Source organism: Gymnoscopelus braueri, assembly GCF_963280865.1.
Source record: "Gymnoscopelus braueri genome assembly, chromosome: 24".
Lineage (NCBI taxonomy): Eukaryota > Metazoa > Chordata > Actinopteri > Myctophiformes > Myctophidae > Gymnoscopelus > Gymnoscopelus braueri.
Genome location: NC_137626.1, coordinates 7567881 through 7586423, shown reverse-complemented (window position 1 = coordinate 7586423; position 18543 = coordinate 7567881). Strand labels below are relative to the sequence as shown.

General features: G+C 39.5%; 1 protein-coding gene across 1 annotated transcript; it reads right to left on the bottom strand.

The window, feature by feature from the left end:
* Window positions 1-248: 248 nt before the first annotated feature.
* On the bottom strand, window positions 249-14588 carry LOC308080426 (uncharacterized protein). The gene is made up of 8 exons (XM_080422290.1): window positions 14455-14588; window positions 9023-9319; window positions 7901-7974; window positions 7576-7756; window positions 6700-6777; window positions 6183-6260; window positions 4439-4842; window positions 249-2579 (listed from the first exon to the last, which is right to left on the bottom strand). The coding sequence occupies exons 1-8, from the start codon at window positions 14534-14536 to the stop codon at window positions 2418-2420; spliced, it is 1356 nt and encodes a 451-aa protein (XP_080278416.1). The 5' UTR covers window positions 14537-14588; the 3' UTR covers window positions 249-2417.
* Window positions 14589-18543: the final 3955 nt, after the last annotated feature.

The window sequence follows — 18543 nt, the reverse complement described above, 5'->3', positions numbered from 1 at the left end:
CAGTTTTTTGAAAAAAAAACGTATGTTGCTATGCCAGTGGTTCTGAAACTTTTCAAAGATTTGAGTTACACATGTTTGTTTTACAAATATATATATATTCAAAGATTTGCACACATTTTCTAGATTTTTCAAAAATAGCAGATATACAAGCTCATAGCGCGGCACTCTATGAGCTTGTAGATCTGCTATTTTTGAATAGCCAAAGTGTAAAATAATGCTTTTTAGCTCAAATCAAAAAATGACACAGATGCTTTCCTTATCTTTATGGGTTAATTAAAAAATAATCATACAAAATATAAACATTGTTCTCCTTCACAACATAATGGTCTTTAGACACAGCAAAAAAACTTTCATATTATCATCAAAATAAATACAAGAATAACATGATTAAAACGAAAGCACAGAGGGTCTAAATGTGTCATTTGCAGTTAAGCATGAGAGTAAAATAATATCATAAAAAGACAAACAAATATATACAACTCTGAACCCAATCCACCAGGTCTCGCAAACACAGCTACTCTATTGCATGGGTCTTCAACAGGGGGTCCAGGACCCCTAGGGGGTCCTCAGAGTTACTACAGGGGGGCCGCCAAATCTTTGTGTGATATATTTTTTTACATTAGCCACTTGAACCCTAGAATCCCTTTTCTGAGGAGAACTTAAAGTAGCAGATCTACTTCACGCTGATGAAGGCCTGAGTAGTAATTCGAAGAAACTTCACCTTGTGACTGCGGACTGTTTCTATGTTCTGTTTCTACTAAGCACTGGACAATCACAGTATCGTTTGGATCAGTTAGCAGGTTCATGTAAATCCAGCCCTACACAGCAAAGTCCAGTTTCAATTAAAGCTTCAATCCGTAATCCGTCAGTCCTATACCTGCCCGGGATTCAAACCCTGGTGACCAGAGGCAGTCAGGGGAGATTTAGTATTAACATGCTCATTGGTTAAAATTCTGTAATTTTTTTTTTGTTTTTAATGAATTTTATTCATTAAAGATAAGTTTTGGATTGCAGCTTTAACACTCTGAAAGTTAGATTAAGATTTGTATCTAACTGTGGGGTCGGACCAAAATCAGAAAATCAACCAAGTCTTGCTTTGCTGAATTCAAAACTATACATTTTGTTCAACAGCAACTTCATTTAGTAGAAGCAGGCACGGCACATTCATATCCACAAAAAAAAAGAAAGAAGAAAAAAGAAAAGGCATTATTGTGGTAACATCATATTTACAGTGCAGGCATTTGGCAAATGCAACACAACAACAACAACGGTTTCTATGTGTGTTGTGCAAGCAGGTCTGGTTATTTCCTGCGAAGAACAAAGGAAATACCCACGGTGTTCTTAACAAAAGGTCGGGCAGCTAGTTTGACATTTTCACTTCCTGTATGGTGCGGCATAAACCGGTATTAGCTGAGAGCCAATAACACACTGTGACTAAACAACTGACAAATAATGACAATAATAGAATGCTACAGGTTATTGTCCTGACACTGAGTCAAAAAAAATGTTTTTGATGGGTTCCATCGATAGATTTTCTTTTCTTTCTTTTTACCGTAGGGTTTCAACCCATTAAGATGAGGCCGATTCTACAAATGCCTCCTAAATCAGTAGTTCTCAAACTCTTTTTTGTGCATAGGACCCCCACAATTATATGTATTTGATACCAAACATTATATCAAACATTTTCAGAAATTAAATAAATGTCTCTTTTGGGTAAAAACAAAAGCTTGGGAACCGCTGCTATAGAGGGTATTCATACAACAGAACATGGATGACAAAGAGTTAATATCATGCACCATAGAGAAACCCTGATGAGCACAATGTACAGAAATAAACACACTCCTCCAGTGACACTCCAAACAAAACGGAAACATAAGAAAGGAGACTCCATTCGGCAGTGGTGGAAAGGAAAGTAACTAAGAACATTTACTCAAGTACCTTGCCTTAAGCACAGTTTTGAGGTATTCTTTCTTTACTGGAGTACTTCCCATTTTCAGTACTTTTACTTCTACTTTTACTTCCACTACAACTAAGATCCAAATATTGTACTTTTTACTCCACTGCAGTTATTTGAAAACTTTAGTTACTAGTTACTTTGCAGATTTTGATTATTATTACAAAACATACATTAACCACTTCAGCCCTATGTACATTTCGGCCATTTGAAAATAGCCGATCTACAAGCTCACAATGCGTCGCATCGCGACGCATTGTGAGCTTGTAGATCTGCTATTTTCAGAAGAATTTTATACAATTTATACATTTGAAAACTTGTACTTGTACTTTTACTCAAGTAAATTTTGATTTCCGGACTTTTTTACTTGTAACAGAGTGTTTCTACATCGCAGTATTGCTACTTTTACTTAAAGTAAAAAAAAAAGGGAGTACTTTTTTTCCACCACTGCCATTGGGTGTGACTACCTGAGGCCAGCGTAGGGGTCCGGGCCCCCCCGCTGAGCCCGCGGAACCTTCTTCCTGGGCTGAGGAAGAGGAGGAGGCTGCTCTTCGCCGGCGGCGTCGTCCCCCGGCCGCGGTCCCAGGGGAGCGCCCTCGTCGATGGAGCATCCGGGGTCACTGACCTGTGAGAACAACACACAGTGTGGCTTTAACTCACAGCAGATCAGTGGTGGAAAGTAGCTAAGTAAATGTACTCAAGTACTGTACTTAAGTACAATTTTGAGGTATTTTTTTTACTTTACTTGAGTATGTCCAATGTTGAGTACTTTTAATATTGTACTTTTACTCCACTACAATTATATGAAAACTTCAGTTACTAGTTACTTTGTAAAACATACATTAACCACTTCAGCCCTACATACATTTCGGCCATTTGAAAATAGCCGATCTACAAGCTCACAATTGTGAGCTTGTAGATCAGCTATTTTTTACACATTTCCTACATTTGAAAACTTGTAAAATTTGTGCTTTCTACTTGTACTTTAAGTAAATGTTGATACCAATACTTTTGTAATTTTACTCAAGTAAATGATGTGGTCCGGACTTTTACTTGAAACATTATAGTATTTCAACATTGCAGTATTGATACTTTTAAGTAGAAAATGTGAGTAATCTTTCCACCACTGTATCAGATTGGATGACAGGGGGAACTAAATGTGTCATCTGTTGAATGTGAGTTTACTCAAACGTTGTGCTGTTACTACTGTCTTTCCTACTACTGTCACTCTCTCCTTTGTTGTCTTGCTGCAGCTTTCCTGTCTGTCTCTCCTACACTGTCTCGCTCTCAGCTTTCCTATACTGTCTCTCTCCTTTGCCGTCTTGCTCTCAGCTTGTCATCCATTGAATGTGAGTTTCCTGAAACTTTGTGCTGCAATTCAACTTTACTCAGCTGTCGTTCTCTCCTAAAGTCTCTCACTCTCGGCTTCCCTACTGTCTGTCTCTCCTTCGTTGTCTTGCTGCAGCTTTCCTGTCTGTCTCTCCTACACTGTCTCAATCTCGGCTTTCCTACTGTCTGTGTGTCTCCTTTGCTGTCTTGCTCTCAGCTTTCCTACTGTCTGTGTCTCCTACACTGTCTCGCTCTGAGCTTTCCTAATGTCTCTCCGGTCGCTCCACTCTTGCCGCTTTCCTTTTAAAAATGATTGTTTTGATCTCTGTAAAGCTTTGTTTTACTATTTTCACATTTCTCCAGCTGCAAGACATTACATGTCATGTAGGTATTTTCAATGTTCATCGCCCCCAAAAGATTAATTTCCGAATTAAACTCAAACATCTGACTTCTTAAAGGGCAAGACCACTGTGGTAGAGGTTTGGGTTGTGTAGTTACCTTGCCCATGATGTAAATCCAAATGTGGGCGAGAAATAAAAAAATATTGCTCCATTGATTAGAAATTGATAATTCAAAATATGCTCCGCATTGACTTACATTGTACGCTGAAACAGCTCTCAAAGTCACTCTTTTAGCACGTAAACAAACGCAAACAAAGTTAATTCAGACAATATAGAACATTACAAATTCCTGTACTGTTTTTCTTTTTTATAAAAAATGTTCCTGTTGATTTTGCTATTTTTATTAGGAAGAAACCCCTTACTGGATCCGCGGATCCGGATGCGGATTTCAAATAGTAAAATCAAGAGGAAGTTGACATTTTTATTGAATAAACAAACATTACTAGGTTTGGTGATGGTCTATATTGTCTGAATCAGGTTTGTTTGTGTTTGTTTATGTGCTAAAAGAGCACCGTACAATGTAAGTCAACGAGGAGCATATTTTGAATGATCAATTTCTAATCAATGGAGCAATTATTTTGTATTTCTTCCCCACCTTTGGAGTTACATCATGGCAAGGTAACTACACAACCCAAACCTCTACCAAAGTGGTCTTGCCCTTTAACAGTGCAATGATGTTTAGCCAACATTGAATCAACTATTCGGGTACGTTTAGCAACATCTTAAAGAAAGTGACACGTTAAAGAGTTCCTACCTCTGCTGTAGGTAACCGTGGGCTCGCCCGGGCGTTGGGCAGCTTGGGGGCAGAGAGGTCGCCTCCTTGTCCTTGGGGGTCGGGTAGTTTGGGGGCAGACGGATCACCGCCCCTGGTTTTGGGCAGTTTCGGGGCAGATGGATCGCCTCCTCTGAGTTTGGGCAGTTTTGGGGCAGCGGGATCAACAGTTCCACGGGGTTTTGGCAGTTTGGGGGCATCGGGGTCGACTTCCCTGGTACGCTCTCGCTCTTGGGCTGGTTTGGAGCGCTGCTGCCGGGGGCCGGTGTGGCCTGCAGGCTGCTGATGGTTGTGCTGGTGTTGGTGCTGGTGGGGTTGTTGCTGGTGTTGCTGGTATTGTTGTTGCTGCTGTGGATTGGACCAATCCAAACGAAGTTCCTGCTCCTCTGTAAGTGAGAATGAACAAATAGATGGATTACCAAATTGTAGGTAGGTAGGAATAGCACTAGGTAGACTGACTGACTGACTGATTGATTCATTGATTGATCGAAAATCATGATGCCTATCAGAGGGGGTGATATTCTAAAGAAACTGGCCCAAAGAGAAATGCAGTGGATATACACACTCAACACTATGACACCCAATGGACTGAATGACGAATAGCTTAAAATACTTTTTGGGTTAAGACTGTCTTTGATGCCCCTGTACTGTTTATTGGATGTGTTACTTTGTGATATATGCCTCAAATGACCTGTTATTTAATTAATCAAATCAGTGATTTTTCTTGCATACAAGTGATTGGACCTTGGTGATTGACTTGAGATTTCAGCTGTAGGGGAACTCTGACCTTTTGTATAAAGTGAGTTGAATCTATGTGATATGAAGGCTCTGATGAAGGCTCATAGCCGAAACGCGTAAGCATTCGTTTGTTGGTGTGTGCCAATTAAAAAAGTGGAAATGTGAGTATAATTGGGGATTTTTTCAAGTCCTACTTTGATGTGTGACAGAATGGGGTATTTGATATCAAAGTTTTGGGTCTCTGAAGGCTTGACGTACAGTAGTTTCATCTCAAACCAACACAGACCGCAGCACGGCAGGCTGCCATGGACGGAGAAGCCTCCAGTGAATGGGTACAGTGAGCTGTATGGATCGTTTGACAGCAGCTTTTTCAGCGCTTGTGACGTTGGAGCCAAATCAGTTAGAGCAGGGGTCTTCAACGTTTTCAACGTTAGAGTGTGAATGGATCTACAGTATACAGTATGTCATCTGGAAGCACAAAGTCCCTATCTTTAAACCGTGAATGCACAAGTGCGCTTCTGCTTATAGGCAGTGGGATCATTTTCTAGTGGATTTTAAATTATTTTTCCTTTGTAGAGAAAAGGTCCTTTTAGACACCTACTGGGACAGGTGCGTATAGGAGCAGGCAACCAGTGCAACATGAAACAAATGTAAGTCTAATAAACTACTGCTGTAAGTGAAGACAGTGTGCGGACACTGTCTTCACTTACAGCAGTAGTTTATTAGGCTAATAAACTACTGCTGTAAGTGAAGACAGTGTGTGGGACTTCCATTATGATTTTTCCTGCCTGGAAGACCAGATTATTGAATGGCAAAGAGGAGCAGTTGTAACACCTCTGTTGGAAATGTAAAAAAGCCAAATGTGACACCTTGTGGATAATGATATAACCTATAGGTCACTCATAAATAAGGGCAGTTTTCTCATATCATATCTTATCTTACCCCGTTACCTTATGTCACCGTATCTCAAAAGCCTGCGTTTGCTTACCTATCAGCATCTTCCTCTTTCGGCGTCTGGCTCGGCTACAGCAGCAGATGGTGATGATGATGAGGGTTAGCAGCAGAGCTGTAGGGAGGAAGCAGCGCGTCAACAAACACATCTCTGTCTATTCACAGTTGCACTGTTTTTCATGTCAAGGACCCCCACATTAATATGTATTTGATCAAGATTCAATCTGCAAGCAGTGTTAGAAAAAAAACTACATTACGTTTCTCCTAGTAAAAGACAGCAGAATTCATGAAAAAATAAAAAGTGCAGAAAATACTCTATCGATCTGAATAAATCAATCCTAAAAGCTAGAAGAAATCATGTATAAATCATGTAAAAAGAAGCATACCCATATAAAAACAATATCAAAACTGAATGAATTTCATCCATTGAGTTCATCTCATCTATTTCAATGCATAGGAATGCATTCAAATATGGATGAGTTCATCTCATCTGTTTTAATGCATTCCTATGAAATACAGGGAATAGATGGGGTTTTATGAGATAGCAAACAAACCTCCTCCAGATGCCAAGATGCCCACCATGGTCCAGAACTCAAAGCCAAACAAAAAAGGGGGGAAAATGGATTCTGGTTCTGTGGCAGGGAGAGAGGAATGGAGGAGATGAGTGCATGGTTTCATTTCAGTCTATATGAACCTGTGCACTAATAACACCACAGAAACATAGATAAATGGTGTCCTGTGGTGTCCTTAATTCTATTGTTGCTATGTCAGTGGTGCTCAAACTTTTTCTTGTCAAGGACCCCCCAAAATGATATGTTTTTGGCCGCTAATCCCCATCAAAATATGTTGTTCCAGAGACCCCCGCCCAGAAGCAAAGATTTGAGTTAAAAATTGAGTTAAAAAAAAAACATAATGTATTCAACACAAATGTTCAAGATTTTTCTAAAATAGCAGCTCTATACAAGCTCGTGCCGCGCTACGAGCTTGTAGATCTGCTATTTTTGAATAGCCAAAGTTCCCGGTTTCAATGGGTTAAGAGGTGAATGCATGCTAATTTCTGTGTGGCTGTATACAGCGTCATGCAGACCCATGACGTTCAGCAATCAGCTGTCTAATTGGGCGGATCACTTAAGCTCACCTAAATCTGTGTTCCTTCCGCTTTGTGTGTAATGGTTGATGTCATGCAGCGTTTGCTCCCACCACCACCCCAGCACCACCAGTGGGCTCTGCTATTGGTCTGTTGTTATTATATATCTATCTCCCTGCTCTTAATGGTTAATGACGGTTGTCTTAATTGTGCTGAGCAGGGAGAAAAATGTATCCGTGCCTGAACGCCAAGATAAAATATTACATTCACATGTATTATTCATATGTATTCTCATTCTATAATATTAGTTCAATCTATTCGTGAGTTATCTGACTGAACTCACCTTTGGGGCAGTTTGGTTTGAGGGGCAGGCTGGTCTCTGAGCCACCGGGTTTGTACACAGTGCAGGTGTAACTGGGCCCAGTGTCCAGTTTGTCCATGGTCAGAGTCCGAGTCAGAGTCCTCTGGGTCTCTTTAGCGACATCCTTCCCATTCTCACTCCATTTAAAGGAAAGATCCTTTGGCTGAGGTTTACACATATACATGCATTAAATAGATTATGTGGAAGATATAGATAGATAGATAGATAGATAGATAGATAGATAGATAGATAGATAGAGATAGATATTTTATAGCTATACTGGCAGTGTTTCTTTTATGTTTCTCACCTGTGAAACATTGCAGGTCAAGGTTAAAGTCTTCTTCACACAGGCAAACGAAACTGAAGGCTTCGGTATCTTGTCTGATTAGATTAGATTAGATTACATTACATTAGAGAAACATTTTCACAGGCTAAAGGGTCATCCACACCAAGCACTAATAACTATATCGGACTCTGCCATCCTCTTGAGTTAAAGTAGTTTTGTTATTTTTGCTTTTTGAAGCAAAGCTTTCCAAGCGGCCAAATACTGTGGTTGACCGCAACCAGTTCAGGCGCTCAACCAATGGGCTGAGCACATTGGAACGTTCGTGGAGGGAGTTCCTGACATAGAGGCATAAAGGAAACTAATGCACATGCGGTTATGAGTCCACAAATACTTGTTTAATAATTAATTACTTGGACCCCAGCATCCCTATTCTGGGGGAAACGTTTGCCAAAAAATAGCCAATCTACAAGCTAGCTCACGTGTCCCGTTGCAACATGTTGTGAGCTTGTAGATCGGCTATTTTCGGCAAAGAGATTTGGTGTGGAGTGAAAAAAGCGTACCAAATACAGTTGCAACTGAAGTCTGTTTTACTGAGGATAGAGTGTTTAAGTGGTTAATACTTTAATACTTGTTTAAAACCACTGGTTTAACATCATAACCGCTAAAAGTGTATTTAGTGCATATACACTAGAACAACACGTCATACAGTATATGTATCATGATGCCTATAATCAGAGGGGGTGATATTCTAAAGAAACTGGCCCAGAGAGAAATGCAGTGGATATACACACTCACTACTATTGAGTATAAAAACTCAATAGTAGTTCGGTCACACAGCCAAACCGAAGAAACGTCGGCTGTACGGCTGTATCCATTGTGCTTAAGGGGGCCACATGATCCGATAAAGATTCACATTTTTCACATAACGGGGTACAAAACAAATGATCGCACTCACGCATGCGCTCACTTGCTCACTCGTTCGCTCACTCGCTCGCTCGCTCACTCGCTCGTTCCCTCACTCGTACTCACTCATTCACTCACTCGCTCACTCGTTCGCTCACTCGTACTCGCTCGCTCGCTCACTAACTCACTCACTCACTCACTCACACACACAGAGTCACACCCACAGACTCTGTGACGTACCAGTCACACATAGATTCCAAGTCGTTCCAAGATCGTTCACAATTTGTCCATCAGCATTATACACCTCTGCTATGTAAGTCCCTGCACTAATAGTCTTCTTCAAGTCTTTCAATATTAAGGAGCCAGATTGATTGATATCCTCTGCTCCCCCTTTGGAGAATCTCCCTCTTTTCCTATTGACTAAGACATTGTCAGCGTGTTTCCATTGCAGGTCATGATTTGTGGTGAAACCTCCCTTTTTCAGAGGCAGTGTGTAGGATGATCCCTCTGGGGCACTGTGGTCACACACCTCCACGCCTAGAAGAGGAGAGGGGAGGAGAGGGGAGGGGAGAGGAGAATACATTTTGTGCATTATAGTGAAGTCTGGCCCACAGTATGCTTATGGAACAGAATTTCAAGCGTGTGTGTGCGTGTGTGTGTTTTCATTGTCTTTTCCTCACCAGATTCAATTGATAAACATTACAACAAGAAACAGAGAGAAACAAAGACATACTACAGTATAAGTAACTGCGCACTTGGAAACAAACAGGAAATGATGAATTCAGACTGCAGCATTATTCCAACTCAACACACACTTTCAGTGTCGTCAGGGCTGCATGCCACCGAACAGTCTGTTTGAGTAATGCTGCAGTCTTTACCCACTAAGGTGTTTGAAGTGGATTGATTACAGACACAACCACAGTTTAGCTGTGGTTGTGATTATATAATAGTTACTGACACAATATAGTTACAGAGATTATATGTCTGTGTTATAATCTCTGTAATCTTGACAGTTCCCATGGATTACTGAATTTGAGGCCAATAATCTGTTAAATGTTACAATTCAATTGCATTTAGAAAAGAAACATGTGCGCGCAAAACCGCCTGTTCCTGCAAAGAGCAGGCCTCTGACAAACGTAGGTTTAGACATGAGGTTAGTCATCTTATCTGCTACACATCCTGTTAACTGCTTCACAGAGCCTAGTTGTTGAAACCACAACATGCTAAGAGGCCACGTAGCACTAGCATACTGCACTGCACTGCATGGCACACTGCTTGGTCTATTTTCAGTAACAATTTAGTTGTTTTCCATTCCAAACAATGAGTAGTACGTATATACATTTTTTTATTTTATTTAATACAGTTTTTTATTTTTTATTTTATTACTTATTGCTATAGACCAGTGGTTCTAATACTTTATTATGTCAAGGCCCCCAAAATGGTATGTGTTTAGACCGCTGTTTTGTGCCAGGGACCCCCATACAAGATTTGTGTTGTTAAAATGTTTCAAAAATATTCAAACATTTTCAAGATTTTCCAGTATTCGATATATATAGGTTTAAAGTGGTTAAAGGAGTAGTTCACCCCAAAAATTACTTTATTATTATTATCATTATTATTATTTATTTATTTTTCGTTTTTGTCGCATTCCTAAGCCAATGATGACAAAGAAAATAATAAAAGGTCAAATTCTAAATTCTAAATGGCAGCATTATGATTGGTTTTGAGGTCAATTAATTTTTACTCAACTCCAATTGCATTTCATATTCCATACAAATGTACTTAAATGTTAAACGTTTATAATATAATGTGAAACAGTCAGCCTTGAGTACATAATATAATATAAAACAGATTACATAATAACATAATGCAATCTGTTTTATCAGTGACCTATGGAGTGGTGTGGCGTCAATTCAGCAAAAGGCTATAAGGTACGACAGGGTCACCTGGCTGACAGCATCAATATCAATGGTCAGCAAACACTCCTTTCATAGGCTATAGGCTATAGCAAAGGCTACAATGTAACATGACACATTTGCGTGAATGCCTTGAGACAGTTTTTTTTTATTATTGAAGAATGAGTCCAAAGACGACCGCTTCTTTTTCATTTGTAATATTAATATGTAATATATAAACAACTGTCATGAGAGAACGCCACTATACCTGATTATTAACAATAATGCACAGCACTGGCCTGACCCTACAGGTGGAACATGTACATTTGATAAACTTATAGGGGGAATACAAGTGTTGGGGAAAATAGTGTAACATATAGTCAAATCTGTCATTTTGTTCTGATTTGCATTTGTAGTTATTGTACAATCATTTAATAACACAATAAGCAATACGGAGACATTTCATGAATTTATGTATTTTAACATGTTTGATCAGCGAGGCCTGGACTGCTGGCCTAGCGGTCCAGGCACCTAGGCTCCAAAGCAGCCTGACTAGCGCGTCGCTGGTTCGAGTCTCGATCTCACCGGCCTATGCTGCATGTCACATCCCCATCTCTCTCTCCCCCCATTTCCTGTCAGACTACTAGCCTATCAATAAGGCCTTAAAAGCCACAAAAAAATCTTTGTTTGATCAGGGAGCCAAGCTACGGCAGCCAGTGGTGGAAGAAGTACTCAAGATATTTTACTTAAGTAAAAGTAGCAATACCACGATATGAAAATACTCTGTTACAAGTAAAAGGCCTGTGTTCAAAAATTTTACTTGAGTAAAAGTACAAAAGTATTGGCATCAAATATACTTAAAGTACCAAAAGTAAGAGTGATAAAATATTTGAAAATAGCAGATCTGCAAGCTCACAACGCGTCGCGTAGGCAAATAGCCTAGGTATAAAATAGGACTAAAGTGGTTAATGTATGTTTTATAATGTAATCATTTATATCTGCAAAGTAACAATATTATACAATATTTATACAATATACAATATACAATATTTTCCTCTGAGATGTAGTGGAGTAAAAGTTAAAGTACTGAAAATTGGAAATACTCCAGTAATGTAAAGTGCAATACTTGAGTAAATGTATTTAGTTACTTTACACCGCTGACGGCAGCTGCCATACCTTGCCACAACCAATTGATGGCCCTGGGTGGTGCATATCGTATGAATGTGTAATTCAAAAGTTAATACTGCGTTCAAGTGTTTTATGCAAGTAATGTTTCAGTGTGACCTCAGAGTACACCAGAGACAGAGACAAAGTTAAAAAAAAAAGTCAACATGTATTACGTATACTCAGAAAGTATTGTGTTGTGAATCAAGTGCCCTATTGTATCTGTTCATGTCTACCAAATCCATGCAGTTTTAACGTAATTCTCTTTTCCTGGCACGAAACCACTGGTCCAATGTGTGGCCCTTCACTCACTTTATCAAAGTAACTATGGCCCCCACTGCAGTGGTGGAAAGTAACTAAGTACATTTACTCAAGTACTGTACTTAATTTTGAGGTATATTTTTTTACTTTTTAAATATTTTTACTTATACTCCACTACATCTCAGAGACAAATATTGTACTTTTTACCCCACCAAAATTATTTGAAAACTTTAGTTACTAGTTACTGTACATTAACCACTCCAGGCCTATATTCTTTGGCTATAGTATTTGAAAATAACAAATCAAATGGGTTACATATTTCATCCAATTAGGATGATTACCCCACAAAGATAGTTTATCAGCTTCAATTTTATGAGTTACAATTTTGTCTGCCCATTTTCTTTCATTCTTTCTTTGTTTTAATATATATGAGGTCTCTCTCCTGGTTGGATAAAATTGCTATCCTGAAAATGTATTTGCTGACTAAAGAGATGGGAAACCCCTGTTACTGAACAAACACTATATCAATGGTTAGTATTGGAATATTATAGAGCCATTTAACACAATATAAAAAAATCACTCACGCAATTTACTCCTCAATCTTAAAAAAAAGTGTAAAAATTTAATCAATAAAGTAGCCTAGTTTGTATTCATTTGTCATAATATAAGCTAACGTTATCAAGGAAACAATCTGGTTAAAACTATTTAGCTATTTGCTATTTTTTCTATCATTTTGCATCTTGTACTACATGTTGTATTTTTAACAGAAGTTACTGTGTGTGTCCAGGACAAATTAAATTTCCCCCTGCGGACAATAAAATGTCCTATCCTGTTCTCCACATGTTGCTACTATATAACACACAATCAAACAATTCACTTTGTACTTTACTTTTACTTTTACTTTTACTCTATTCTGTGGAAATGCCATACTTGCATAATTATACATGAAAGGCACCGAAACCACACACTGGCAAAAATGTTTGTTGATTTATTTATCTGTTTATGTATATTTTTTACGTCAGTTTCTCGTAACATTATGCAAGTTATTTTAGAAATAAACTTATATTATGCAAGCCAAATGAGGCACTGTGCACCGTAGTTGGGCAAAAGATTCATATCTGCTCCTGCTTGTGCGCCCACACACGCACACGCACACACACACACACACACACACACACACACACGCACACACACGCACACACACACACACGCACACACGCACACACACAGGAAAAATAGCTAAATACTTCTTGAAATCACTGAGACATGATGAATATAAAGCTACAGATGAATAGCCAGAGGAAAGCAAAGATTTCAACATTTCTACTTTTACTACAATTACCGGGTCAGTATAGATGACATTCTTACTAACACCTCCACCTGACTCAGTCAGAAATATTAAATGAACTTTGACAGAAAAGAAATCAACCGACCGCTCATCCAAATAGCTAATTACTGTAACAAACCAAATAGCAGCCATGTTTCATAACATCTTCAGGGATTGGAAGGAACCCCTCACTCAGGTGGTATTTGAGAAAATAAATAAGGTGAAATTGTAAATAAAGCCAAATACATGAACCACGTGCCCTACAAGCTCACAGCGTGTTGTGATGCGACGTGTTGTGAGCTAAGCTTGTAGATAGGTAGATGTTTTTGCTATTTTTGGAATATTTTTGCCCAAAATAGTCGCTACAGAGTTAAAGGTTAACGGACTATTCATCCAAATAACTAACAAATTACCAGTGGCGTAAAGTAACTAATTATATTTACCCAAGTACTGTACTTAAAGGTACTTTTACTTTACTGGAGTAGCTAAAATTTTCAGTACTTTTACTTCTACTCCATTACATCTCAGAGGCAAATATTGTACGCTTCCTCCAAGACAATTATTTGAAAACTTTAGTTACTAGTTACTTTGTTGATTTTGATAATTATTACAAAACATACATTAACCACTTCAGCCCTCTGCAGAAAATAGCAGATCTACAAGCTCACAATGCGTTGCGATGCGACGCATTGTGAGCTTGTAGATCTGCTATTTTCAAAAGATTTGTATACTTTTTTTTTGAAAACTTGTGACATGGGACCTTCTGCATAATGAGTACTTTCTACTTTTGGTACTTTAAATACATTTTGATACCAATACTTTCGTTCTTTTACTCAAGTACATTTTGAATTCCAGACTTTTTACCTGTAACAGACCTGTACATTGCAGTATTGATACTTTTACTTAAGTAAAACACGCGAGTACTTTTTCCACCACTGCAAATTACTGTGACAAAGTAATGAACAGACCTAACAAACAGACTAACAGACACTACATTAACAGGTAGTGAGTTGAGTGTCAGTTACCTGAGGAGATGATGAAGCAGAAACACAGCAAAAGGAGTTGTTTTGTCGACACACACACCTTCATCCTCTCCATCAGCTTCATCTTCTACTACTGACAGACGACAGTAGACGCACCGTGCCGTCTTATCGAGGTCGTTTCCTGTGTGTGTGTGTGTGTGTGCGTGTGCGTGTGTGCGTCTCTGTCTGTCTGTTCCTGTGTGGTTGTTTCACGAGGAAGTGATCCAGTCAAGAGGCCCCTATAATAAACCATATCGCTCTTCATCTCCACACACAACAAATGGTGTATTTATATACCACCTTTCTCCACGCACACGCACACGCACACGCACCCGCACACACACACACACACACACACACACACACACACACACACACACACACACACACACACACACACACACACACACAGATGGAGGAGGCAACCAGGCACCCACCTGCTAATCGGGGGTTATAGGGGTTCAGTGTCTCACGCAACGACACTTCAACACTAACATGGGGAGCCTGGGATCGTGTGTGTGTGTGTGTGTGTGTGTGTGTGTGTGTGTGTGTGTGTGTGTGTGTGTGTGTGTGTGTGTGTGTGTGTGTGTGTGTGTGTGTGTGTGTGTGTGTGTGTGTGTGTGTGTGTGTGTGTGTGTGTGTGTGGTGCGTATAAGTAACCCGGTGCAGCTCAAATTCTGACAGAAAACATCAACCATTTCAACCCTATACTTTGTTAACCCTAGGGGTCATAACTTAAAAATCTACAAATCTCACAATTTCACCCACCTTACTTGTGATGTGATAAGTATTGAATCTGATTCTGATTCATGTTGTGGCTCGTTGCGAGCTTTTAGATCTGCCATTTTTTGCTGAATGTTCGTCTAATTAAGACATGCCCAGAATCAGGACACTTGCGTCCATGTGGTTAATGTTAGAAGTGTAATGAACAACAGAAACTTAAACAATGTTCCAGACATTGAACACTAGTTAGTTCAGCAACATTTGATTCCAAACACACAAGCTGTTGAGAATCACATTTCCTGGGAAATGAATCACAAAGAAAGTGACACCCAGTGACGTCATTCTGAGTGGGTTTAATTTCTCACGCAGTGAGAAATGAATGAAGACAGCCCCATGGTGACTAATAGTTGCACGTCATTCGGCTGGCCATTGACAGTTGAGGAACCGGCTACTGTTTTTTCCACTTGTGGGTGATCTGTGTCGAGTCCCTTACGGTTCTATCCTTATAGGACAGACCTGTGCTGTTGTTGGTCTAGACTAGAGCAGTGGTTCTCAACCTGTGGGTCGGGACCCACATGATTTTGGGCGGGTCCCCAGATGACAGTGAATTGACAATTCAAGGATTTAATACCTCAAAAAGGGGGGGAAAAAAGAAAAAAGAAATACCATTACTGCATCAAAAGTAATCAATGAACTACACTATAAAAACTGTTCAAACTTTGGCCAAATTGTCAAATAATATAAGAAAGAGGCAAAACAAATTATAATATCCGATCTACAAGCTCACAACGCCTCGCGTCGCGAGGCGTTGTGAGTTTTCACAATATTTATCTGTGAAACCGTCGAACTGAGTCAAACTAAATGTAATGCTTCAACTCCTAGTTCATGATTATTTTGGGGGGGGTCGCGGCCTGAAAATGTTGAGAACCACAGCGGTTCTCAACGTGTGGTCCAATAAGGACCCTCAGGGTTCCTTGAGGGGGGGTGTTGTTCCATTTGTACACTCTCTTAGTTATGGGGGTCCTTGAAATAAAATAAAAACGTTTAAGAACCACATGGTCTAGAGATGGACAGGTTGGAGGATTAGTGACAGAGGAGGAGGAGGAGGAAAAAGGACAACTTCAAGTCCATGGTGGAAAACCCCTCCCACCCACCTCTATGATATGAGCTGTAACAGAGCGAGAGCGCCTTCCGTCATGAGGCTCGTTCTCTCCAGGTGAAACACAGAGTGGCTCGGGCGTTCCTTTAGGCCGACAGTCACCAGCCAGAGAAATGCTAATAGAGACCACGGGGGCCAGTTGCACCACCTCACACTAAGTTCAGACTGAGCCTATAGTTATAGCTTAAATGGCTTAAAAGCCATTTAAGCTATAACTAGGCTTAGTTTGAACTTAGTGTGAGGTGGTGCAACTGGCTCTCTCTCTAGGAGAGTAATTCTTTCTCCACCACAATCACAGACTGTTAGTGAGTGAGTGTAATTTATCGTTGTATTTATTGTTGCATTGTTATCGTGTGTATGTGGGAGTGTGTGGGGGGTATGCGAGTAAGTGTATCGAGTACTGTGTGTGTGTGTTTCTGTGACTGGTTTATTGCAGTGTGTATTGGTACATTGTTGCACTGTTTTACTCTTGGCTGTCGTAAGATCCTTGATATCCCTCCTGGGGCATTAATAAAGTATTATCCTATCCTATCGGCGCTGTCGGGCAGAAACCTCTTATCTCCATATTATAACCTTTTGTGTTTTTTCATATTATACATATATATATATATATATATATACTTGATCATACTACAGCGTCACACAAAAGCACCAAAAGTAGCAGATCTAGAAGTGTGTCGTTTTGTGCCGCGTTTCGAGCTTGTAGATCTGCTACTTTTTCTGTTTTTGAATCCTGAAAAGTAATGGTTTTGGACATATGAGGTTTCCACCCGACAGAGACAATATCCTTACAGTATCCGTACAGTATGCTATAGTGTGACAGGCCATTTCTAGCTGCCTCCAGGTTATACAGAGTGGGACATCCCACGTTCTGCTATCTATGAGCTAGCGAGCTATTGAAATGTTGTGTATATTTATAAGAACTTGCACTGCAGCATAGAGTTCCTAGTCATGGCTGCTTTTTTTTTGTTCCACACACACAAAACATACAGTTATTTCTCAGTTTTTGTTTTAGTTCCTTGAACTAGTTCCATATCTGCTTCTGTGTGGCACCAGAGAATTGAGCATGTCTCTGTACAGTTTGTTCATAATCTAAAGGCAGTGAATCTCGACCCTTTCACTTTCAAGAACCCCAATCAGATGAATTATAGGCCACAGAACCCAGCTTGATAAGACATTTATTTCTCCCAATACACAAACAATTTTAATTCCTTGACATTGTTTGGTGTGATTATGGTCTGTCATTTGGTCCAGAATTAATTCACTATATACTGTATTAGATAACAGTGAAACTCTGATATAACCATTATTATACGTTCTCTAGTTGTATTTGCTAGTTTGTACATGCAATAATGCAATAACCACTGATCTTAAGAGAAAGCCACTTTCATGTGCAACGTGTGGGATTGTGCAGTGAGGTACAAAGCCTTTGTAACATTACGTTACTGGCCCTTTTTGCCCTCACAAAAAGCCTCAGCTCACTTGCCATGGACTCAACGAGGTCGGCTACAATATTAAAGGGCTATTAGTTCACCCCAAAAATTACTTATTTTCTATCAATTAAAGACCCCATGAAGCATTGAATTCATGGAGACTTTTTTATGGAGACAATGCATCGCGATGCGACGCATTGTGAGGTTGTAGATCGGCTATTTTCATTTGAAAACTTTAAATGGGACATTTTGCATATGAGTACTTTTACTTTTTGTACTTTAAGTTCATTTTGATGCCAATACTTTCATACTTTTACTCAAGTACATTTTGACTTCTGGACTTCTGCATCGCAGTATTGATACTTTTACTTTACATTTGAGTACTTTTTCCACCACTGATTAAGGGGTGAATATGTTTCAGTGAACACAGATAAAGAAAGTGAAGTCATTTTCAAGGAAATGAAACGTAGGTAGACTGAAATAAAAGTGAATGTAATTCAGTGGTAGCTGTATGCATGTCCGGCCCAGTTGGATTCCGGCTTAAAGGGAAGCACAAACTCACACTTACCAAGTTACCACAGTGTGTGCAACGCCTCTGCAAGACACAAATGATTCACCTTGTCAAGCCCAGTGGCAGGAATATTACAGTTGCATTAATCAAACAAAAACAGAATGGGAGGTTAATTTAGACTAGACTAGAGCATAAGAGGAAACCAAAACTCAGCAAAAGTAATGAGCTTAATGTATACTGCTCAAAGAAATGTAGGGAACACTTTG